The sequence below is a fragment of the Ambystoma mexicanum genome, chromosome 5q (genome assembly GCF_040938575.1).
Source record: "Ambystoma mexicanum isolate Mex_15411 chromosome 5q, UKY_AmexF1_1, whole genome shotgun sequence".
Taxonomy (NCBI): Eukaryota; Metazoa; Chordata; class Amphibia; order Caudata; family Ambystomatidae; genus Ambystoma; species Ambystoma mexicanum.
Genome location: NC_090933.1, coordinates 940,025,446 through 940,051,169, shown reverse-complemented (window position 1 = coordinate 940,051,169; position 25,724 = coordinate 940,025,446). Strand labels below are relative to the sequence as shown.

At 50.8% G+C, this 25,724-nt stretch overlaps 1 protein-coding gene across 9 annotated transcripts in view; it reads left to right on the top strand.

Moving 5' to 3' along the window:
- The window catches only part of UBR5 (ubiquitin protein ligase E3 component n-recognin 5), a 2,447,509-nt gene that overhangs the window by 2,332,271 nt on the left and 89,514 nt on the right, over window positions 1-25,724 (top strand). For all 9 annotated transcript variants that reach the window (XM_069621460.1, XM_069621458.1, XM_069621459.1 and 6 more), the window contains one exon: window positions 14,172-14,285. In XM_069621460.1, the coding sequence (XP_069477561.1) occupies window positions 14,172-14,285 (114 nt within the window). The remainder of the gene's footprint in view (window positions 1-14,171; window positions 14,286-25,724) is intronic.

Below are 25,724 nucleotides of genomic sequence, written 5' to 3'. Positions count from 1 at the left end.
AGCATGTGAATCCATGCCAGAACCATGCTGGAGGTAAGTAACTTGTTCCGTATGAGATGTAGACTATCATTAAAGAAAATAATGAGATATTAATAAACCTCTCGTGTGCTGTTGAATGAGAGTAGTGACTGACTGCAGGGTGTTGTTTACTCTCTTTGCTGCCACAGCCCTTACTGTGGGGGTCTTGGTTAATGGTTGTACAGTCATCGACATGGGGTTGTACAAAAACTCTTCGAACAGCTGTTCAGATACTTATTTGTTGCACCCTGCCACCAGTTTCAATCTCTCCAAAAAGAACATTTTGAAGAATTGAAGCATTGCAGATTTCTTTTTCATTCCTGTCACTCACTAAACATCTTTTTACAGCTCATTCAGATGTGCTTGTCCGCATGGCAAATGCAGATCTAAAATGGTTCTAGACCCAGCTAGCCAGTCAAAAAAGAGAAAAAAGGAAATTGGAATCCAGATGGGTAAAACAGCCAACCACTGAAAACAAGAATAAGTGGAATGAAGCAAACTCACGGTACAAACAAAACATAGCCATAGCCTCAGCCTCAAACTCCTCGAGCAAGCTCTTTGGGTTTTTCTGGGGATCTCAGAATCTGTTTTATCCCTTCTGGCTCAACCATCACAGAATGAGTGTATATAAGTACAGGAGGCCTTTATGGCAAAAACCTTGAAGGCAAGAGGAACAATTAGGAAGAATCAAGTCCTAATACCGGATAGAGAAAATCTAATGATTGACCCATCGGAGCAAGAAAAGGCAGAGAAATTTGAACTCCTACCCATCAAGACCAACAATATGCGTTCTATTCTAGCATCCTGTGCAGAAAATATACTAACCCTGCGAGAATATTTATTTTTACATTTTTATAGCGCACAGACAATCCTTGGATATCGCGGCGCTGTTACTTGTGCGGAACATAGTTACAAAGAAATGGTATTGCATGTTAGTCATATACATAGCATACATTTATACATTCTTATCTTGCAGGAATAGATCCCAGGTTTGATGGGGAGTGATCAGTGGTGCTTATGTGAAGAGCCGCGTTTTCACTGCTTTGCGGAATGCCAGATGAGTTTTCTCATTGTTGGGGTGGTGGCACGGCGTTCCATTGCAGGGCTGCTAGGTAGGGGAAGCTTGCGCCTCCTGCTCTGGCTCTCTTGATTTTAGGTACTGTGAGCATGTTTGTGTAGGGTGTTCTGGTCGGTCTTGTGGAAGAGGTAAGGTGAATTATTTCCAAGAGGTAGGGAGGGGCCGTTAGGTGGATACACTTATGGGTCAGGGCAAGGGCTTTAAAGATTACTCGCTGTTTGACTGGGAGCCAGTGCGCCTGTTTCCTGGCAGAAGTGATGTGCTCCCTTTTGGGGATGCCAATGGCTGCGCGCCGAGCATTGTTTTGGATGATTTGTAGTTGTACCATGTTTTTTGCAGACGTACCCAAGAAGAGGGCATTACAGTAATCTAGTCTAGATCCTGTAATAGCTCTTGCAATGGTAATGCAGTTATCCTCGGGAGTAAAGGTCTGGCTATGTTCAAGAGTTTGGCATGGTATGCTGCCGAAGAGGCAATGGTGTTGACTTGGCTAGTCATTGATAGGTTAGAGTCAAAATAGAGCCCCAGTGTTTTCACTGAGTCAGCAACTGGGATTCTAATGCAATCAATGATGAAGTGGCTGAATTGTGAGTAGAGGTTCTGGAGTGCTTCTGTGGAACCTACCAGGAGCAACTCAGTTTTGTCAGCGTTCAGAGTCCATTCGCCGCCAACCATGCTTGGATGGTGGTGTAGATGTTGTTGGGGGTCCTGCAGTCAGTATCGTAGTCTCCTGTCAGTGTGAGGAGGATCTGAATATCGTCCACGTAATTGGTGTACGAGATACCCAGTGAGTCGAGAATGTGGAAGAGGGGGGCGTGTAAAGATATTGTAGAGGGTGGGCGAGATGCAGGACCCTTGTGGTATGCCGCATAAAATGATAGTAGGCAAGGCTGAAAAGATTTGCACGGCCCTTCCTTGTAAGAAAGATGAGATCCTGGCAGTGGCTTTAGGTGAGAACTTGGCTGTGGCGGTTAAGTGGTGGCATAGGACATTGTAATCTAGATTGAATGCTGCAGAGAGATCAAGGAGAAGAGGTGGTTTACCCGAGTCTCTTGCATCATCCATCTGATTTTTCAAATCAAGTAGGGCTGTCTCAGTCCCGTGCCCTGGACGGAAACCTGATTGACGTAGCCTAAGAAGTTTGTTCTCCTCAATAAATTGTTGTACCTGTAAGTAGGCAGCTTTGTCCAATATTTTCAGCAGAAAAGGAACAGGGGTAATTGGCCTGTAGTTATTGGGTGAGGTGAGGTCTAGGGTGTTTTCTTTTTTTTTATGAGGGCGGACCCATGCTTCCTTGAGGCAGGAGGGAAACCTCCCGGTGGCAAAGGATGTGTTCACGAATGCTGTAAGAAATGTGTTGAGGGTGCTGGCGCAGACCTTGATGATTACGACAGGGCAAGTGTCTCCTTTGCAATTAGATGGCTAAATGGATTTCATGATATTGATAATGTCTTGTTCCTCAATTTCCTTGAAAGAGAAGGATGTGGAGGTGTCCGAGGGTGATGGTAGCGTATAGACTGGGAGGGGAGTATTCGTCAGGGTCTGTCGGGTTGTCTAGATTTTAGTTTGGAGGGTGTTGAGTCTGCTGATTATAGCTGCTTGGATTCCATCGCACCAGGTCTTATCTTAGGTGAAGTTCTGTTGGGGGGGTGGGGGAGTTTCTAAGTCCCTAAAGTTGGAGAAGATCTCTTTGGTGTTAGATTGTGCTTCACGGATACTGGTTTCAAAAGAGATAGCTTTAGAACAGATGATTGCTTTTTTGCACTCTTTGGAGCGGATTTGGAAATCTAGTTTTGCTGCATCCGTGTGGGTTGTTTACCATAAGGATAAGGCTGCACGTTTCTTAGATGGGAGTTTGAGGTCGGTGGTGAACCAGGCATTGGTGTGGCTGGTAGATTTAGCTTTCCGGGGTTTTAGTGGAGCGATGGCTTCAACTGCTGATTTGATGTCCTTGTCATAGCTAAGTGTAAGGATCTCTGTGGCGGCCGAAAAAGGGGGCCTGAAGGCTGGTCCTAATAGATAATTAGTCTTTCCTTAGTGAGCTTGCAGGAGCTTCTAGAGAGTGCTCGAGGCAGGGGTGGCGTAGGGAGTTGTTTTTTTCCTTGCAATACAGCTATTGAAGTGAATAACATGGTGGTCAGACCGTGGGATGGGTGCGTTGCCAGTGATAGTAAGGGGGGCAGTTGTGCTGGGCTATCCAGTCAAGGGTGCGGCCTTGAATGTGGGTAGGGCCAGTGATAGAGTTGCTGAATCCTAAGGTCTCAAGCACAGTGTTTAGTGACTTGGCTGCAGGGTCTTTTGCGTCATTGAGGCCCAGGTTGAGGTCACCCAGTAAGATGGCTTTGGTAGATTCTTTGAGATTGTTGGAGAGGAGGTGGATGAGGGCTGTCTTGAAGTCACCTACGGGTCGGTAAACAAGATTCATGGAGAGGTTGATTTTAACGAGGTGGTAGTCGCTATTGTTGTTTGTCTTTGTCAGTCTTTCTGATAGAGATGGAGTCTTTAGCAATCAGAGCTACTTCTCCAACTTTGGTTGGACAGTCCTGTCTAGTGATTGTGTAACCTGGAGGTATGGCTAGGGATAGAGCAGGACCTGAAGCAGCTTTGTGTAGCCATGATTCTGTTATCATGAGGATGTCATGGTTATGAAACAATTATGTATAGGCACGTTAAAATGCCATATCATATCATATCATGGGTAATGATGAGGTCATGTATATCCAAGGCGTGGGCATTGATGGATCGGGCATTGATCAGTGCTCATTTCAGGTGTGAATTGTCCCCAATGCTGGTGGTAGTTGTGGCTTGAGTAAGGGGAGGGGGGCATACAGGTAACAGTATCCAAAGCGACTTTGACATTATTTACAGAAGTCATGGCATTAGCAAAGTGTGGCATACAGGTAGCATCAGTAGCGGTATTCACATTAATAGTGGAATTCAAGTCACAGGCAATGTGCGACATATGTGCAACATCAGTAGCGGTATTCATATTATTTCTAGTGGTCATGTCATTAGCACTGTGGGGCGTACAGTTAGCATCAGTAGCGGTATTCACATTAATAGTGGAATTCAAGTCACAGGCAATGTGGGGCATATGTGCAGCATCAGTAGTGGTATTCACATTATTTCTAGTGGTCATGTCATTAGCACTGTGGGGCGTACAGGTAACATCAGTAGCGATATTCCCATTATTAGCAGTATTCAAGTCATAGGAAATGTATTGCAACACAGAGAAACCTTCATACCATTTTTTACACGAATGGTAAACGCATCCTTTCGAGATAGCCACATCCCAGACGATATTAAAATAGTCACTGTAACGCCATTGGTAAACAAAAAGCCAGGTTTGGACCACAAAGATCAGAGAAATTTACGGCCAATTACAAACTGCAATTTTTTTATTGAAGATTCTCGATAAAGCAGCTACACTGCAGATGCAACCCTTTATGGAAGCCAATAATATCCTGCAGAAACAACAATCGGGTTTCAGGATGGCTCATAGTGCTGAAACAGCTATGCTGGACCTTCAGAGACATGTGCATAGTATCATGGACAAAGGCAGGTCGGGCATCCTAGTGATGCTAGACCTGTATGCGGCCTTTGATTTATTAGACCACAAGCAGCTAATATGGTCATTGGATCAGATGGGAGGCTGCTCTTAAAGGACAACAAAATGGGTCCTCTTTCCTGGCCAACCGGAGATCTAAAATACACTGAGGGGAATACTTCTCACCCTTGGCCACCATTGACTGTGGAGTGCCTCAGGTGGCCAGTTTATCCCCTCTGCTTTTCAACCTATATTTGAGATACTGCTGCAGAGTTCTTGACAACCTCTGAGCTTTCTTTACAAATTAGGCTGATGATACGCATCTGGTGATGGAACTGAGTGGTAACCATGAAATCGGTGCCTGTAAACTTGAGATAGTTTACAACCTCATAGAGACCTTGATGACATCCAGTTGGATGTGTCAAAACGGGAATAAAACGGAGCTAATCATTTTTGGATCACAACAGGCTCGCGCCAAATTAGGCAAGGAATACGAGACATTTCAGATTAGAAACTCCCCGACGCGGGTCCTTGAAAAAGTAAAGACCTTGGGCATCCTCCTGGAAGCATCAATGGGTGCAGATTCCCATGTAGGCAACATGAACAAAAAATGTCAATATTACTTGCAACTGTTAAGTCACATTAGGCCTCAGTTGAATGACAAAAATAGAACCACCCTAGCCAGGGTTACGATTCTGTCTAGACTGGACTACAGGAATGCGTTCAAGTTTGGAGACAAGGGGTGCATTACAAGATACCAGATTATTCTGAACAGTGCAGTAAGGATGTTAGGCAGAAACCTGTGCAGTTCCCTCTGGGACCACTGCAAAAGATTTAAGTCTACAGTGTTGGCAGTAAACCCACTTCTCCAGCATGGGGTCTGGCATGGATTCACATGCTCATGAATATTCCCCGTCGTCAGGCTGGGAATCCTCGGTAAAGAAAAAACCAGTATCAGTTTCGTTTCTGATCTGTCTTTCGTAGTAATAACCAATCACTGGTCTCTGCGTCATACTGACCACAGCCAATGACTGCCCTCTACCTAAGCACCGCCTCCGGCAGCCATCTTCAGATTTTTACCGCACGTTCATGTGTTGGGATCCTCGTGCTATTGCTCTCGAGCGTTGGTGCTATTTTTCGCGCTTTTTCACAAAAAAACTTCGATTCTTTCGGTCAAAAGAGCCTCAAGCTCCACCGATCCTATATCCGATCTACGGGGACCCGTGTCGGATTCATCTGTGCCCCTCAAGGGTGAAGATTTCGTCGAGCTACACTTCGGAGGACTCCAGAAGCTTCTCAGGCCCGATCTCGGAGATGGCCCAGGAGAAGGGAAGCTCGACGCCCGGAAAGCTGTTCAGGGTCTCCCTGGATGCCAGCTGCAGAACGTCTTCAAGGAGGACGAACACTCTTTCTGCCTTTACTGCCTTCATGAGGACAGGACGCACGTGGAGAAGGACTGTGCGTTTTGCGGCAACATGTCGGAACGGACCATGAAGGACCGCCATCAACGTCTCGCCAACTGGCTGGAGGGTAAGAGCCCGTCTGGCGAGAAGAAGAAGAAATCCGAGCGGTCTTCTAAGACCTTTGAGGGCGCCCCGGCGACGGGGGCCCAACATAAGGCCAAGCACCGCGAGTCCGCTGGCACCGGGAGCGCCGAACGGTCGGGCTCTACGGGCGCCAGGCAGGGCGCACCCTCCCCGGCAACATCAACCACGAGCCAACGCTCTGGGTCGGGTAAGAGGAAGGCCGAGCACCCGGCGAAGCTCCTGGAGAGGCCCCGGTCGAGCTCTAAGGCAGAGGAGGAGCGTGGCAGTGCCCCCTCCCTCAAGGATAAGGCGGTGAGCGCACCTAAGGTGGTGAAGGCCTTGATCCATCCGACCAAGCCCTCTATCGAAACGGTCGCGGCGGCCCTGGCTCGGCCTGTGGTGGCTGCACCAGTGGTGGCGACCTCAGGGCCCAGAATCTCCCTGCCTCCTCGGAGGGAGTCTTCCTTTGTGCCCATCGATAGGACCCCCGTGAAACCCTCCGTGGGGAAGAAGAAGGGGGGGCAGGGCGTCGTCGTAGAGTCGGCCTCAACCTCAGAAGAGGAACTGATCGAGGTCTTAAGCCACGGCCTAGGCGTGGAAGAAGGCCAGCCCGTCGGAATGGACCCCGACGCAGGTGACGACGACGACATCGTCGAGGATACCGACGGGGCCCCTGCTCGCCCGTCGGATTCCCCTCTGCCAGCGCCGCAAGACAACTCGGCGGCCATTTTGTTGGCCATACAGTCCTTATGCTCCGAGATAAGGACGAGGCTACCGTTACCGACGGAGGAACCTCTCCCGTCGGGGGATCCAGAACCGGGACCTTCTGGTGTTCCCCCCACCAAGAAAAGAAGGATCCATCCACCACCTCCTTTTCAACCGTCGCGCCCCGTCCAGCCCTCCTCCCCGTCCACCCGAGGGGATGATACGGGGACTGACACGGCAGCGACGGGTACGGACGACGAGGCATACGACGAGGATTTTCCGTCGTCGCCTCCCACCAGGGCTTCTCCGCCCGACGAGATCGGATCTTTCCACTCCATGATCTCCAGGGCTTCCGAGCTTTTCCAACTCTGCCCTGAGGAGAAGAAAAAGGAAGGCTTCCTTTATCAGCGGCGCGAGGCCAAGAGGAAGACGGTCCTCGCAGTGCCTCTGTTGGACGACATTTGGGATGAGGGCCTTTCCCTCCTCAAGAACCCTTCCACGACGCCAGCGAGAAGAGACCGGTACGAGAAAAAGTACCGGGTCCCGGACACGGCCCCCCTATGCCTCCGGGCGCAGCCTACCCCGGACTCCGTCGTCTCCGCGGCAGCCAGGAAGAAAGCGGGGGGGGGTGCGGCCTCCACGTCGACTTCCCCGCCGGACGGCGAGGGAAAGAAATTGGATGCTATGGGACGTAGAGTCATCTCGTCGGCAGCGACGACGATTAAAGCGGCCAACGCCTTGGCTATCGTGGCCCGCTACGACAGGGAGCTCTGGTACAAGATGGCTCCCCTGCTGGATTTTCTGCCGGACGACAAGAGGGCGGAGGCCCTTGAGATCCTGCAGGAAGGTGAGGTGGCTTCTGACCACGCCATCACCGTGGCGACGGACATCGCCGACACTGGGTTCCGCCAGCTGGGCAACGGCGTTTGCGTTCGACGTCGTGGATGGCTCAAAGCTACGGACTTTCGGCAGGACGTCCAGACCAGAGTCCTGGACATGCCTTTCGACGGGAACAACCTGTTTGGGAAGACAGTGGACGATTCCCTTCAGGCCATCAAGGCAGACACTGAGACGGCCCGGGCCCTTGGAGTCCTGCAGCAACGACGGACGCCCTTTCGGAGCGGCGGAGGCAAGGGCGCCTCCAAAGGTTCCGGCGGCGGTTTCGCTTCCTACCGTCAAGCGGCCCGCTCGTCGTCGCAAGAGGCCTACAGAGGACGAGGCAAGTCTAGCGGACCCCGCCGTCGTCGCCAAGGAGGTCAAGGCGGCAAGGCCGCGTCCAAGCAGGATTGAACCGGCCGTGGGGTCGGGCCCCCACCGAAGCACCCCGGTGGGAGGCCGGCTGGCGGGCTTCGTCAGCGTGTGGGAGTCCATCTCCACCGACCGTTGGGTGCTGGACGCCCTGGCCCGGGGCCACGCGCTCGAATTTCAAAGAAGGTGCCCGCGCGTCCCCCCCGTGGCCAGGAAAGAACTTCACGTCCCTCAACTTCTCCGGGAGGTAAAGGCGATGCTCAGAAAGGGCGCCATCGAACTCGTCCCAAAGAGGCTTCGGGGCTCCGGAGTCTACTCGCGATACTTCCTCGTGAAGAAGAAGACGGGAGGATGGCGCCCCATCCTGGACCTGCGACGTCTGAACAAGTTCATCAAGGCGCAGAAGTTCCGGATGGTCACCCTCCAGCACGTCCTGGGTCAGCTGGAGGAAGGAGACTTCCTATCGTCGTTGGATTTGGAGGACGCCTACTTCCACATTCCCATCCTAAAGGGGCACCGAAAATTCCTCAGATTCGTGGTCCAAGGGCGTCATTACCAGTTCAAAGCCCTTCCCTTCGGACTACGGTCGGCACCCAGGGTTTTCACCAAGTGCCTCGCACCGGTGGCGGCGCAGCTGCGCCGCGAGGGGATTCACGTCTACCCCTACCTGGACGACTGGCTCATCCGCGCCAAGACGAGGGAGCTCGCCGTGGTCCACACGGCAAGGACCGTCCAACTCCTCACGGACCTGGGATTCTCCGTGAACTACGCCAAATCCCACCTGGTACCCGCGCAAGACGCTCTGTTTCTGGGAGCGAGGCTCGACACAGTGTCCCTTCTGGCCTCCCCGTCGGAGGAGAGGACCAGGACCATCTTGGGCAAGGTGCAACGGATGTTGGTGGCCGACGCGGCCAAAGTGAGGTCCATCAAGTCCCTCCTCGGGATGATGTCTTCCTGCATCTACCTCATTCCCATGTGCAGGCTCCGGATGCGCCCGTTGCAAGAATTCCTGGATGCGCGCTGGATCCAGACGACGGGCAGCTTCGAGGAAAGGATCAAGCTCGACAAGAGTTTCCGACGAGCGATACGGTGGTGGGGCACCCGCGCGCATCTGACGGCGGGCATGGACTTCCAGACCCCAGCCCACCAGGTGACTGTGACCACGGATGCCTCCCTAGAAGGGTGGGGAGCGCACACCGAAAATCTGCACGCAAGGGGACTCTGGCTCCCGACGGAGAAGTCCCTGCATATCAACGTCCTGGAGCTCCGTGCAGTGTTTTGGGCCCTCAGGTCCTTCCTTCCGTCCCTCAAGGGCAAGGTGGTGAGGATCTTCACCGACAACACCACCACCATGTTTTACATCAGGAAACAGGGCGGAACCAGGTCCCCAGCGCTGTCCAAGGAGGCGCAGGACCTGTGGCATTGGGCCGTCGCCCAAGGGATTCTTCTGGTGCCGTTTCATCTGGCAGGGATAAAAAACACCATTGCCGACTCACTCAGCAGGGAGCTGCGCTCGTGCCACGAGTGGGAACTACGGCAGGATCTGGTGGATCGCCTCTTCCGACGGTGGGGCACACCCCAGATCGACCTGTTCGCGACGGCGACGAACACCAAGTGCCGGAGGTTCGCCAGCAGGTTTCCCCAGACGAGGAGCATGGGCGATGCTTTCTCGTTCCCCTGGGAGGGCCTGTTCCTCTACGCGTTCCCTCCCTTGCCTCTACTAATCCGGCTCGTCAACCAGCTCAAGAGGTCACGGTGCAGGATGATCCTCGTCGCACCTGCGTGGCCGAGGCAGATATGGTTCCCGGACCTTCTGGATTTGTCAGCGTCCCCGCCGATCAAGCTGCCGGCGGACGCGGATCTACTCTCCAGGGAAGGAGGCGCCATCCTCCACCACGACCCGAAGTCGCTGAACTTGCAGGCCTGGCTCCTGCAGCGCTAGAGTTTGGAGGATACGACATACCGGCCGATTGCAGAGAGGTTCTTGCAAAGGCCAGGGCGTCCTCGACTCTTAAATGCTACGGACACAAATGGAAGAGGTTCTCTGTCTGGTGCCACGCACAGAAGATTAACCCTCTACGGATTACGGCTCCCCAAGTACTGCCGTACCTGCTGACGCTGGCCAAAGCTGGTCTGGCACACGCGTCCATCAAGATTCATCTTGCTGCGATCTCCAGATACACCAGAACCACGGGCCGGACGTCCTTGTGGTCTCATCGTCTGGTGAAAGAGTTCACGAAGGGACTGTTCAGATCGTTCCCGCCGGTGAAGGCTCCGGCCCCGGCGTGGGAGCTCAACGTGGTGCTAACCAAGCTCATGGGACCTCCGTTCGAGCCTCTGCACTCGGCCCCGTTGAAGTTTCTATCGTGGAAAACAGCTTTTCTCGTGGCCATCACCTCCGCACGACGAGTGGGAGAGATCCAGGCCCTTTCCTGCAAGGCCCCGTACTTGACTTTCCACGACACGAGGGTAGTGCTCAGGACGCACCCCTCCTTCATGCCCAAGGTACCGTCGGACTTCCATCTCAACGAACCCTTGGTGTTACCTGTGTTCTTCCCGTCGCCTTTGTCGCCGGCTGAGAGGACTTTGCACTCGCTGGATGTAGCTAGAGCGCTGAAGTTCTACGTGGACCGCACGAAGGGTTTTCGGAAGACGTCACAACTCTTTGTGAACTTTGGACCTGTCAATCAGGGGAAGGCTCTCTCGAAGGCTTCCATCTCCAGATGGCTCTCCGGCTGTATCATGTACTGTCACCGGTTGGCAAACCGACCGCTGCCTGGCCGTCCGAGAGCCCATTCCACCAGAGCGATCGCAGCTACCACGGCGTTCCTATCTGGTGTGCCCCTGCTGGACATATGCAGGGCTGCTACGTGGAGGTCGACGCACACCTTCACGAAATTCTACTGCGTCGACCGGGATTCCAGGGAGGAGTCCAGGGTCGGCCAAGCAGTGCTGCGCAACCTGTTCGCCTGAGGTGAGCCTGGTGAGGAGGTAAGATGCTTAATGTTGAGTTAATGTGATGCTTAATGTTGAGCCTTTGCCACCTCCCGTGGTTGTGCATGTGTGTACTGCTATGTATTCTTTATTCATGAGCATGTGAATCCATGCCAGACCAGGAACAAGTTACTTACCTGTAACTGTTGTTCTCCAGCATGGGTCTGGCATGGATTCACATGCGAACCCTCCCGCCTACCCCTCTGCGGCTCTTCACTTGGTCATACTGCCACTTCACGTGCTTCCAAATCTGAAGATGGCTGCCGGAGGCGGTGCTTAGGTAGAGGGCAGTCATTGGCTGTGGTCAGTATGACGCAGAGACCAGTGATTGGTTATTACTACGAAAGACAGATCAGAAACGAAACTGATACTGGTTTTTTCTTTACCGAGGATTCCCAGCCTGACGACGGGGAATATTCATGAGCATGTGAATCCATGCCAGACCCATGCTGGAGAACAACAGTTACAGGTAAGTAACTTGTTCCTTGGTAGCAGTCTGTACCACACAGATTCACTGTGGTAGCTGTGGCTGAGCAGTCAGACTTCCCTCAAGAAGAGTTAGGCAGTATACAGAGGATACATAATAGGTACAGAGGCCCAGTAGCACAAGCAAACACTGACCAGAGCTAGGTGTAAAAGTATAGACTTATTTATTAAAGGTACACTCATAAATTACACTAGCACAATAGAAAAGATAAGAAAGTCAAACACAGTTACTATTACTCATATGTACATCCCTAATCATTCTAAGTTACCCCCACTTATTTCCAAACAGAGGTGAGCGCTTAACGTTAGATGACACTCCAACAAGTATTACCAAAAGGGAGGGAAAAGGCAGAAGTAAAGAGAGCAGTAAGGTAAAACACTCTTCACATAAGGTTAGCACAGACAGTCAATGGTGGAACAAGGAGAATTAGTTCGGGGCCCGCTTTAGAGGGAGCCAGGTGAAAAATATGCCCAAGATCACACAATGTCATCAGTCTTTGCAGGTGAGAGAAAATGGTTTTACTACGGTTCTAGAAAGTTTAGTTAGGGTGTCCCAGACCTACCCAGGTTCGAGAGCCGAGGGCTAAATCTACCCCGTACAATCTGTGGCAAGGGAGGCCGGGCGGAACACAGTACCTTTAAAAGTGGAAAGGATCCTCCAGCGGTGGTAGTTGTTCCTGGTAGTGGGTGTAAGTCGCGGCGTCGTCCAGGGGAAGAGGTGCTCCCGGCGTGGAGGAAAGCTGCAGATCGTTGCACTACCAGGGAAGAGACCAGCCGTGGAGTTTTCCGGTCACAAAGGATTTGTACCCCTCTTTCGCGGTTGAGGTAAAAAGTGGTATCCCGGTTGCCAGGGTGCTTGGCACAGGCAAGGCGGCCACGAGTTGCTTCGGGACGGCGAAAAGAAGGCAGCAACTGGTTTTCCCCACCAGTTAAGGGAAGAAGACTCTCTGGCGGGAGATCTCCTCTGTCGTCGGGAAAAGTGGTGAGACGGTTCTGCAGGGCTTCACCGGTGGTATCGTCTCGGCAGGTCGGCTCGGCTTCTCCCTCTTCGGCTTCTTAGGTCCTGTGGCGACTTCTGAAGTTCCAGTCCCCAAAGCCCTGCTTTTATGCAGCAAACCCCCATTTACCCAGCCTAGCTGTCACTCAAACATGCTAAGTGGTGAGCCGGCCGGCTCACCACTTGGGCCAATCAGGACGGAGTGCGACTTGAGTTACCAAGGTAACTCAGTCCAGGGTGCCTAAATCCCACTCCACCCCTCCTAAGTACCCCAGACAGAATGGCACCACTTTGGAGGGCTTCTGTGGAGAAGCCCGCCAAAAGTGGAACAAAGGGCTCCACTTTGGGTCAGAGTTACAGAGGTGAACACCAACGCCATTTTAGAATCAAGTTTTGGCAAAAAATACCAACCGGAGTTATAATAACAAAGAAATAACCCGGCGGTATGTTCAAGGCTACCGTAAATAAATAAATAAAGGTATTAGCCTAAAACAATGGGAAATCCCATAGGAAAATATTCGCGGTTGAATATAAAAAGTAGTTTCCACTGCCACCAGCCAAAACTCGATGAGGGGGGACGGAGACGTGCCCCCTCGACTAACAGACCCCGGGGCAATGGAATTGCCCCAGCCAGTACGTCCACAATATGATGGTTTGTACTGGTTCTGTTCAGGATTGGAGACTAGTAAAGTCAATGGTGACTTTACAGACCCTGGGAAACAGTAGTCAGTCCCAGGGTATGGAGTCTATGTTGGGGGGTCCCTAGGACACCCCTGGGTTACGGCACTGAGGGTGCTGTGTAACCCATCTCACAAAAACACATGAGGCCCTATGGAGTAAAAGACCCCATAGCCCATTCAACACAAGGCAAACCAAAGAAACACACTCCAAACATGTCCAAGAGTGAGGGTACAAGAATCTCACTCTTGGCAGGAGAAAAAAATAAACCCCAAAAATCCAGCAAAGCTGCTGGGGGACTCACTAGGTTAGGAAATTCAGCCTAAACAGAGAATTCTTCCTAACAAAGGATTAAGAAGAAAACCAGGAGGGAGCACATCACAGCTGACAGAAAGGTACTGCACTGGCTTGCTGTCAACAAACGGATTGCCTTCAAGGTTCATCAATGCCTTCATGGCAGGTCCCCTGCTGATCTGAGAGATAGTCCACTACACCCCAGGCTGATCACTAAAATCAGAATCTGCTGACCCAAACGTCTGCCCACCCTTTGTGTTCAAACGGGCTTGCCAGGTCATTTCCAGTAAGAACTGCCCAAATTTGGAATGGATTACCAAAGGCAATCAGACTAAAACTTGAGAGCAACTATGTAGTCTTTAGAAAAGCGCTAAAGACAGCAATCTTTAGATAATTTCAGCAGATCCTAGCATAGTCAATAAACCTGTCAAATGTCTAACTTTTTGTTGTCCTTGTCTAAATGTATGCGCCCTGATGCCTGCGGGCTTCGGCGCAATAGAAATAAATAAAATGGCATCAATGTGTAGAGATTAACATGAAATGCAAGTAACAAATGGGTTTCTTGTTAGTCTGACATGCACATCTTGCTTTTGTTCTTAGGTGGAACTAATCAATAATGGTGTAAATGTTCCAGTCACTCCTCAGAATGTTTACGAGTATGTACGAAAGTATGCAGAGCACAGAATGCTAGTAGTTGCGGAACAGCCACTTCATGTAAGTATGATTTGCCATCTGCTTAGTGCTTTGCTGTATAATAAGCCAATGCCAAATTGTATAGTGCTTACTAATTTCCTGAAATTCTCATCACTGTTCGTCTTTACAATACTATGTTATAAAAAAGATTCACTTAATACGTCTATGATTTTCTCAATGCTGTTCTGCATTTCAAACATAGCTTTTTATTTATTTGTACACTTAGTCCTCCATGGCTGTTTACATTTTAAGTGCATTTCTAAATCCTTGACCCCTACACTGCCATCTAGTCACATTTCTTTTTAATCAATTAGGTTCTCTCACAGATAACTCATTGTTAGGCAGAAACCTGTGCAGTTCCCTTGGGGAACACTGCAAAAGATTTAAGACTACAGGTAGAGCAGTAAACCCCTTTGGTAGCAGTCTGTACCACCCAGATTTACCTGGTAGCTGTGGCTGAGCAGTCAGACTTCTCTCAAGAAGAGTTAGGCAGTATGTAAAGTATACACAATATGTACCAAAACACAATAGCACAAGCAAACACTGACCAGAGCTTGGTTTCAAAAGTATATAGTTATTTATTTAAAATACACATAAGTTAAAAACACTCTAGCAAAAATATAGTAAAAGCACTTCAACACAGTTATAATGAAAGTAGATTCAATCCTTTCTCCTATCTAGACAACTCTAGGTAAAACACCACTTAATTAAAACAGAGGTGAGTGCTTAACGTTAGATGACACTCTAGTAGTTTCCAAGAAAGGGAGAGAAAAAGCAGAAATGGGTTAGACACACCACTCTAAGGTCCAGAGCACTTGCAATAGGCTTACAGAAGAATAAAGTCACAGGTGAGCAAAAGTCACTAGGCAGGGCCCACTCTTAGAGTAGCCGGAGCGAAAATGTGCCCAAGATCACACTGTTAGTTAGAGATTCAAAGTCTTGCAAAGAGTCAAAAAGAGGTTAGAGTGGCTCAGAAAGTTTAGCCAAAGTGTCCCAGGCACTCCCAGGTTCGAAAGCCGGGGACTAAATCTACCCCGTACAGTCGGTAGCAAGGGAAGCCAGGCAGAACACAGTACCTTAAGCGGAAAGGATCCTCCAGCGGTGGCAGTTGTTCCAGGCAGTGGCAGCAGGGCTCGACGTCGGTCAGGGGAGAAGAAGTTCTCGCTGAAGAGCAGAAGAAGAGGGTCGTTGCACTGCCCGGGAAGAAACCAGCCGCGGAGTCCTCCGGTTAAAGGGTTGGTGCCGACTTTCGCGGTATGGGGGTAAAGTGTGGTATTCCGGTTGCCGGGGTGCTTGGCACAGGCAAGGCGGCCACGAGATACCTCAAAGAACGGAAAGAAGGCGAAAACTGGTTGTCCCCACCAGTCAAGGGAAGGAGCCACTCCGTTAAGAGTTCTCCTCGGTCGTCGGGAAAAAGTGGTGAGACGGTTCAGCAGGGCTCCACCGGGTGGTGTCGTCGAAGCAGGTCGGCTCAGCTCTTCCCTCGTCGGATTCTTGGTCCTGTGGCGACTTCTGAAGTCCCAGTCCCCAAAGCCCTGCTTTTATGCAGCAAACCCCCATTCACCCAGCCTAGCTGTCACTCAACCATGCTAAGTGGTGAGCCGGGCGGCTCACCACTTGGGCCAATCAGGACGGAGTGCGACTTGAGTTACCAAGGTAACTCAGTCCAGGGTGCCTAAATCCCCCTCCACCCCTCCTAAGTACCCCAGACAGAGTGGCACCACTTTGGAGGGCTTCTGTGGAGAAGCCCGCCAAAAGTGGAACAAAGGGCTCCACTTTGGGTCAGAGTTACAGAGGCGAACACCAACGCCATTTTAGAATCAAGTTTTGGCAAAAAGTCCCAACCGGAGTTATAAAAATAAATATATAAACCGGCGGTATGTTTAAGGCTACCGTAAATAAATAATTAAATGTGTTAGCCTAAAACAATGGGAAATCCCATAGGGAAATATTCGCGGTCGAATATAAAAAGTAGTTTCCACTGCCACCAGCCAAAACTCGATCAGGGGGGACGGAGACGTGCCCCCTCGACTAACAGACCCTGGGGCAATCGAATTGCCCCAGCCAGTACGTCCACAATATGATGGTTTGTACTGGTTCTGTTCAGGATTTAAGACTAGTAAAGTCTTTGGTGACTTTACATGCCCTGGGAGACAGTAGTCAGTCCCAGGGTATGGAGTCTATGTTGGGGAGTCCCTAGGACACCCCTGGGTCACGGCACAGAGGGTGCTGTGTAACCCACATCACAAAAATACATGAGGCCCTATGGAGTAAGAGACCCCATAGCCCATTCAACACAAGGTTTAACCAAGAAAACACACTTCAACATGTCCAAGAGTGAGGGTAAAAGAGTCTCACTCTTGGCAGGAGAAAAAAATTAAACCCCAGAAATCCAGCAAAGCTGCTGGGGGACTCACTAGGTAGGGAAATTCAGCCTAAACAGAGAATTCTCCCTAACACTCGCCCCCCCCAGACTAAGGGACAGGAGGATTTAATCCACTCCTGGATGAACCTCATACCTCTAGTCGATGATATACATCCTAGAGAGTCCATCAGCATTTTGATGGTGACACCTTGACCTATGTTCAATGGAGAACTCAAAGGTTTTCTTTTGCAAGCTAACGGACCTACAGACCCTTTGAGGAACATCAGCCTTTTTGTTATAGGGGATCTGGTTGACCAGTCCCTCAGAAGTTGGTACAACTTCTGAACCTATGTTAGGCTTTTTCAAGGGGTCCTTATAAAGGATTCCCTTAGATCTAGAGGGGCCTCCAAGGTTCCTCACCACCTCTCTTGTGGGAGCAGGTTGGGTCTTAGGCCTCTTGGTTGGAGGGGTTGGGGTTAGGCAATGTACCCGCTTCCCCTTCCTCTTAGATCTACCCTTACCTATTTTAGGAGTTTTCCCCCTAATATTAGGATTTGAGTTGGGGTCTTCAGTAGAAGGTCCAACAGTCTGAAGGTTTTTGGCCTTAGACTTTTCTTTTCTGGTTTTCCACCAGCACTGAGAATTACCAGTTCTCTCAGGTCCAGATAGGGGCCTAGTTGGTCTATCCACCTCTTCCTCAGAAGCAGGGGGAGTCAGAGACTCTGAGACTAGGGGAACAATGATGGAGCTTGGTTGGGGCTCCCATGTTCCTAGCATACTATCCGGAAAGGTGCCTGGGTCAGAGGTCAACTTACTAAACCCAGGGCTTGTAGTGGGGTTCTCAGTAGAGGGTCCCACAGGCTTAGAAGGGTCCTTCAAGGTAGCCTTTCTAGCCAATTTGGTTAAGTTCTGCTTCTCCATACTGGGAGGCCTGGGGGTATGTGACACTACTCCTAGAGTTCTTAGGTCATTCCCCAACAGGACCTTCCCAGGTACCTCAGCCTGAACACTGACAGGGATCCTTACTGTCATGTTGTTACATTGAATGAGGGCTGGTAGAATAGGAACCATTTGGACAGGGCCTCCAGACATCTTAGTGGGACCTTTGGGTGCTTTGGCCACATCCTCAGGTTGAAAGAAGCTTTCATCCACTACTGTTCTGCTGGCCCCAGTGTCTCTCCTGGCAGGAGTATCCTGGCCATTGACAAGAACACTGTCCACATAATACACCTTAGAGTTAACAGGTAGGGAGTTATACACAACCCTATTCTGGGGACTAACCAGACCCATAGGCTCTAAGTTTACAGTTGCTTGAAGACCCAAGGGTTCTTCAGCAAAGAGTTCAAAGTGGGCACTAGCCATCTGTACTTCATCCTCAGGAGTGAAGGCTAAGGAGACTGTGCTGATCCCTGCAGGTTTACCCTTGCACTTGGGATCTCCTTTGATATGGTCAGTACCCTGACAGACATAGCATTGTCCAAATGCTCTCTGGAAGGGTGGCTTGTTCTGACCTCCTTCTGGCTTGTGGCCAGAAGGTACAGTAGCCTGACTAGGTTTCCCATGTGGCTTACCCTGGTTATTTTGTGGTTTGGGGCCCTCTTTGGGATAGGAATTATTAGAATTCTCTTTGGAGTCTTTTTTAGGCTGTTTCTCCCCATCCTTCTACTGAGTTACCCCAGAATCCTTGTGAGTGGCCCTGTTGGCAACCCACAAGTCAGCAGCCTTAGCTAGTTTCCGGGAATCTAATTCCTTGGAATCAGCCAAGTGTTGTCTGAGCTCAGGAGAGCAGGCATCATAAATAGTCTCCAACATAAACAAATTCTTCATACCTTCATAAGTGTTCACCTTGTAACCCTTAATCCATCCCTCTAAGTTTTTCAAACATTCACTCACCCAGGTAGCCCAAGGGGTACCATCATGCTTTTTGAGGCTCCTAAACCTCTTAAGATACTGGGAAGGGGTCTTCCCAAACCTAGCTATCAAAGCTAGTTTCACACATTCATAGTCCTTCCTATCCTCCTCCCCCATCTCCATTACCACATCAGTTGCAACAGGGGGAAGCCTAGAGAACAACCAGGTGAGTAAGTCATTTCCTGTGATGTTCTGGAGCCCATGATTATATTCAAACAGAGACAACCAATCCAACACATCCAACTTAGGCTCATACATACCAACCAATTCTTTAGGCATCCGGGGTCTTTTAGGACTGGAACTTCTAGAGGAGCCAGAGAGAGAAACATTCTCAACAGATAATTTCTTCATTTCTAAGTCATACTTGAGCTCCATTTCCCTTAGCCTTAGTTCTTTGTCAGTTTGAGCATTAAGTTTCTTATACTCCAATTCTAGCTTCATTTTCTCCAGTTCAAAGTACTGAGGACTAAATGTGGGACCTGGTAAAGGTCCAGTAGGTACAGCAGGTAGAGCAGGCAGAGGCCTAGGGGGGACAGTTACAACAGCCTCACCCTCCTCTTCTGACTCTTCCTCAGAAACATCAACATTTTGCTCCATGTTAACTTCAACACTGTCATCTACAGTCGCTGGAGTGGTAGGCTCCTCTGAACCATCACCCAGACTTTGGTTAGCTAACAATCTTTCAATCAGCTCCATTTTCTTGCCCTTAGTCAGGAGATCCTTATGTTTACAGAGCACTCTTAAACAATCAGCAGTTTTGGCTGCAAGGGACTCTTGACTATAGCTTTCTATAACTGACATGTTAGAGGTTTTACTTTTTCAGTGCTAAGCTTTGTGGTTAGTTGCACTAAGGTATCTAAAGCACAATAAAATGTATACTCAATACAAATCCCACCGCTGTACACCAGTGTTAGGCAGAAACCTGTGCAGTTCCCTTGGGGAACACTGCAAAAGATTTAAGACTACAGGTAGAGCAGTAAACCCCTTTGGTAGCAGTCTGTACCACCCAGATTTACCTGGTAGCTGTGGCTGAGCAGTCAGACTTCTCTCAAGAAGAGTTAGGCAGTATGTAAAGTATACACAATATGTACCAAAACACAATAGCACAAGCAAACACTGACCAGAGCTTGGTTTCAAAAGTATATAGTTATTTATTTAAAATACACATAAGTTAAAAACACTCTAGCAAAAATATAGTAAAAGCACTTCAACACAGTTATAATGAAAGTAGATTCAATCCTTTCTCCTATCTAGACAACTCTAGGTAAAACACCACTTAATTAAAACAGAGGTGAGTGCTTAACGTTAGATGACACTCTAGTAGTTTCCAAGAAAGGGAGAGAAAAAGCAGAAATGGGTTAGACACACCACTCTAAGGTCCAGAGCACTTGCAATAGGCTTACAGAAGAATAAAGTCACAGGTGAGCAAAAGTCACTAGGCAGGGCCCACTCTTAGAGTAGCCGGAGCGAAAATGTGCCCAAGATCACACTGTTAGTTAGAGATTCAAAGTCTTGCAAAGAGTCAAAAAGAGGTTAGAGTGGCTCAGAAAGTTTAGCCAAAGTGTCCCAGGCACTCCCAGGTTCGAAAGCCGGGGACTAAATCTACCCCGTACAGTCGGTAGCAAGGGAAGCCAGGCAGAACACAGTACCTTAAGCGGAAAGGATCCTCCAGCGGTGGCAGTTGTTCCAGGCAGTGGCAGCAGGGCTCGACGTCGGTCAGGGGAGAAGAAGTTCTCGCTGAAGAGCAGAAGAAGAGGGTCGTTGCACTGCCCGGGAAGAAACCAGCCGCGGAGTCCTCCGGTTAAAGGGTTGGTGCCGACTTTCGCGGTATGGGGGTAAAGTGTGGTATTCCGGTTGCCGGGGTGCTTGGCACAGGCAAGGCGGCCACGAGATACCTCAAAGAACGGAAAGAAGGCGAAAACTGGTTGTCCCCACCAGTCAAGGGAAGGAGCCACTCCGTTAAGAGTTCTCCTCGGTCGTCGGGAAAAAGTGGTGAGACGGTTCAGCAGGGCTCCACCGGGTGGTGTCGTCGAAGCAGGTCGGCTCAGCTCTTCCCTCGTCGGATTCTTGGTCCTGTGGCGACTTCTGAAGTCCCAGTCCCCAAAGCCCTGCTTTTATGCAGCAAACCCCCATTCACCCAGCCTAGCTGTCACTCAACCATGCTAAGTGGTGAGCCGGGCGGCTCACCACTTGGGCCAATCAGGACGGAGTGCGACTTGAGTTACCAAGGTAACTCAGTCCAGGGTGCCTAAATCCCCCTCCACCCCTCCTAAGTACCCCAGACAGAGTGGCACCACTTTGGAGGGCTTCTGTGGAGAAGCCCGCCAAAAGTGGAACAAAGGGCTCCACTTTGGGTCAGAGTTACAGAGGCGAACACCAACGCCATTTTAGAATCAAGTTTTGGCAAAAAGTCCCAACCGGAGTTATAAAAATAAATATATAAACCGGCGGTATGTTTAAGGCTACCGTAAATAAATAATTAAATGTGTTAGCCTAAAACAATGGGAAATCCCATAGGGAAATATTCGCGGTCGAATATAAAAAGTAGTTTCCACTGCCACCAGCCAAAACTCGATCAGGGGGGACGGAGACGTGCCCCCTCGACTAACAGACCCTGGGGCAATCGAATTGCCCCAGCCAGTACGTCCACAATATGATGGTGTGTACTGGTTCTGTTCAGGATTTAAGACTAGTAAAGTCTTTGGTGACTTTACATGCCCTGGGAGACAGTAGTCAGTCCCAGGGTATGGAGTCTATGTTGGGGAGTCCCTAGGACACCCCTGGGTCACGGCACAGAGGGTGCTGTGTAACCCACATCACAAAAATACATGAGGCCCTATGGAGTAAGAGACCCCATAGCCCATTCAACACAAGGTTTAACCAAGAAAACACACTTCAACATGTCCAAGAGTGAGGGTAAAAGAGTCTCACTCTTGGCAGGAGAAAAAAATTAAACCCCAGAAATCCAGCAAAGCTGCTGGGGGACTCACTAGGTAGGGAAATTCAGCCTAAACAGAGAATTCTCCCTAACACTCATCTTAAATAGATTCTTTCTGCATAAACAGTTCTGACACTTTTCCACAGCAGGGGGATCCATGCAACATCTGCATAAAGCACCGTAGCCACTATTCTTCCTCAAGGTCGGAAGTGACGTTGACAATTGCATAAGTACCTCGCGCCATGCTTGATGACCTTGGTGTCGGACCTGGCAGCTAGGCGCAGAGACCTTTTTAACTTTCTGCGTGCTACCTGTAGTTTTGTTTGCAATCTTCTTCACCTCCCTTCAGTGCCTCGCCTCCCCCGACGTGCATGTTGGCAACAGGAGGATTCACGAGAGGAATCCTGCGACAGCTCATTCCCGTCCTTGGAACCTCACGCACTCTGTCTTGAGTGCCTGGGGCCCGACCACCGCTGGGAGGCATGCGCGGCCAGTAGCGATGTCGGTCACCAGGCATGAAAAATCGGTTGTCACATTGGAGGGAGATCTTCCACACTTCTCCTTTAGTTCACCTTAAGGACTTCGTCTCCAGGACCTTGCGTCAAGACACGGTAGGCCTTTTGTTTGGTATGGCTCCTCAGTGCAGAGACTCCTTCCCAGGGGTTTCCACATGGAAGGGTTCCTTGGATTCCGGTGCTGGCAGGCCCAAAGCCGCTAAGGCTACTGGATCCCAAGCTGTGGGGCCCAGGGGCTCTTCCGTGTGCTCTGTGGGCAGACCCGAGGCCGTCAAGGTGACCAGCTCCTAGAAGCTCTAACGGCGGTCCACAGAGGGGCGATCAAGTCAGTCGTCTTTGTCTGCCTCAAGGGCAAAGGATTGTCGTGTTCTACCTCCAATAGTCAGTCCTTGGCACAATCCAGCACAACTACCGCCTCAGGTGCTGAGGGCGCACAACCTACCAGAGCTCCCTCTGAAGTCGTGAGTCAGGGCGATTTGACTAACGGCCATCGGGCGGAGGGCTCAAGGCCTATCCGAGCGAACTCTGAGGTCGACACCTCGGTTTCGGGTTCGAGGCCCAAGGCGTGTCCTCATGTCTGAGCCAGAACGTGGCATAGGGCATTTACGCCCTCCCACCCAGGACGTGGCACAAGGTGCCATAAGCATGTGGCAGAGCCTGCTAGGCCGGCGGCCATCTTGGATTCGAGTCGGGCCCTCCTGTGCTCTCGCCCATTGAATGGGCCTTGCAAGAAGGTTCCAGTCCCCTTCACTCTGGAAGCAGCGATGGGCTTTATGGTACAGGCAGTTGGTCTCCGCAGGGGTACATCTACACTCTACAGCCCTGGCGCTTCGATCAAGAACAGAGGCTTAACGCCTAGGAGGGCCGGGCCATTGTGGATCTGGTCGCTTGTGAGGTCTGCTTCTTGGAGCGCTTCCTTCTCATGCGTTCCCCGCAGATGACTGACTGGGCTCCTCAAGGATATTGTCAAGGAGGGGATCCCGCAGGTAATGCTTCCGCCTCTGGGTCCTTCGCCGCTGCCTGTGCCTGTCCCTCCTCCGGTCCAGGCCTTGCTGGTTGTCCAGACCCCTCCTCCTCCTGAACCACTATCGCGTCCCTTGCAGCAACCCTTGGATCTTTGGGTCCTGATCAGAAGGGGGGTGGTGGGGCGCTGGCACTTGTGTCCCAGGGCCCAGACTCCCCTGTCTGGAAAGAGGGGGGCGATGATGGGGATGTTGACGACATCCAGGAAGAGCCCTCAGCGCCTGTAAAGTCCTTTCATGCCAGCCTTCAGGGCCTGCAGAGTTCTTGGGGTCTTCCATCCAGAGTAGGTCCTCCCACCCCCAGTAGTTTGGAGTGTTAGCAGAGGTTTTGGACAAATGCACCACGAGCCGTTCTGGCATTCCGCTCCAGAAATATGTCCTGCAGGTGGCGAGGAAGGTCTGGGAGAAGCCCAGGACCAACGCCCAGATGAACAAGAAACTAGACAGCAGGTTTAGGCTGGCGGATGGAGAACCAGTCCTCCTGACCTCCCACCCACAGCCTCACTCTTCAGTGGTGGCTGCGGACTCGCTGTATTATAAACCATAGTCTTTGTCATCTTCCTCCATGGGAGCCGCTTCCAGTTGTCTGTCCAAGGAAGACCTTGAGCCCTGTGGCAAGAGGTGCTACTCCATCTCAGGGCTGCATTTGCGCCAGGCTAATGCAAACGCCCTACTAGCCACAGCTAACCAAAGCTGTGGAAAGAGCTCGGGGACTTTCTGGCCCGACCTTCCTCTGGAGAGGCGGGCCTCCTTCAAGACCAGCTTGGCGGAGACCCGGGCGATTGCGCAGGACCTCATGGAGTCTTCGATCTCCCTCATCGACACGGCCAGTCGAGGGCAGTGCCTGGGGGTTGAGATGAGGAGGACAGCATGGATGCATGCCACAAAATTCTTGTCAGATTTGCAAGAGCGGATACTAGATCTTCCCTTCGAGGGCTCAGACCTTTTTCATTTGTCCACAGATGGCGAATTGACAAAGAAGATCTCTACACAAACCACCAAGTCCTTGGCCATCCTGCCTAAACCAGGGCAGAAGTCCTACCCTCAGTCTCAGAGCAGGGCTGACTTTAAACCCTGCGCTTTTACCGGCTTCAAGGGGTTTTCGGGACAGCGGTACATGGAAACCTTACGGGTCGCCCAGTGACCACAGGAGGAAGCAGCAGAGGACTTAGCACAGGGTTTTCCACTCCCTCCTCCTCCGCTCCCGCCTCTGATGCCAAGAAGCAGTGACGTCAAGGTCGGTGAACACAGCTCGCCTGTAGGGGCCGCTCGGCTTCCTTCCAGGACAGCTGGAAGCATCTTTTCAAGAGTCCGTGGATCCCGTCTATAGTCTGCAATGAAAAGAGAAAACTGGTTACCCCTCCTTTGGGACCCCATGACTAGGTAGAGAGTGACATTCTTCACTACAGTTTCTTATTTCGGTATTGTATTTAACCAAACATAATTTTTCTAATCAATATAACAATTTATTAAGATAATTTTGTAAAAAATATAAACACAGCCTATTTCGATTACATTTGACTCACTAATACATTTAAGTATTCAAAAGTAGTGGTATTGTGGGGTTAGTATGGTATGTGATTTTTCATCTCTTTAACAAATACATTTACTATTGATCGGCTGATTATGTCCTTCCTTGTGCCATTCACAGTGAAGGGCCTACAAGAGACCCTGTGTTTTTCACCGGGAAGTTTCTGCAGTTTACGATTGTCGTACCACTTCCAGTACAAGGTGCTGCCTATCGGCCTCAACTCGGAACATCGCGTCTTCACGAAGTTGATGAATGCAGTGACGCGTCTCCTCAAATTGGAGGGGCCATCACTTATACACTTATTTGGATTACTGGCTGGTGAGAGCCAGCTCGCCAAGGGGGAGGTACACTCTTGCGAAAGACTTGCGGACATTCGTCACCAACTGGGATTCTCCTTCAACCAGAGGAAGATGCAGTTGACTCCCTCTCACGATCTGGTATTCCTTGGAGTGCGCTGGGACAAGACTGCTCAGTGGGTGTTCCCCATGCCCGAGAGGCTCCTCTCCCTCCGCAAGGCGATAGGGCACTTTCTGGCCAACTCGACCACCTTGGCATGGTGGTTCCAGCACCTTCCGGGTTTGATGGCATCTTCCATGCTCACATTGCTCCACCTGGTGGCCAATTGAGACCAGGAGACAGGGTCTCAGTCAGACAGGATCCCACTACCCCTGCTCCTCCTCCCGGATCTTCGCTGGTGGTTGATGCATGGCAATGTGTCAGTAGGAGCCCCCTTTGCCCGGCTGGACCCAACCCTTGTGGTGATAACCGACTCCTCTTTCGAGCTGGGGGGCTACTCTGGAGGGCTACTTGATTTGATGGCGAATGGTCCCGGGCGGAAGCCCCTGTGCAGATCTATCTGCTTGAGCCTAGGGCTGTGGGCCTGGCTCTCAAGGATTTTCTGCCCCTCATCGGGGACAAGGATGTTCTGGTCAGGACAGACAACTCCACTACATACCTGAACAAGCAGGGTGGCACGCTTTCCACCCCTCCTGTGCATGGAAGCGGTATCGATCTGGGAGGCATCTTCTAGATCTGCTGGCATGGCCACAGTGCGTTCCCTCCTCCCCCATTGCTCCAGCGGGCACTCTGCAAATTTCAGGCTTCGGCGGGCTGCAGCCTCCTTTTGATTGCCCCTCACTGGCCTTCAAGGGCTTGGTCAGATCTGCTGTAGTTGTGAT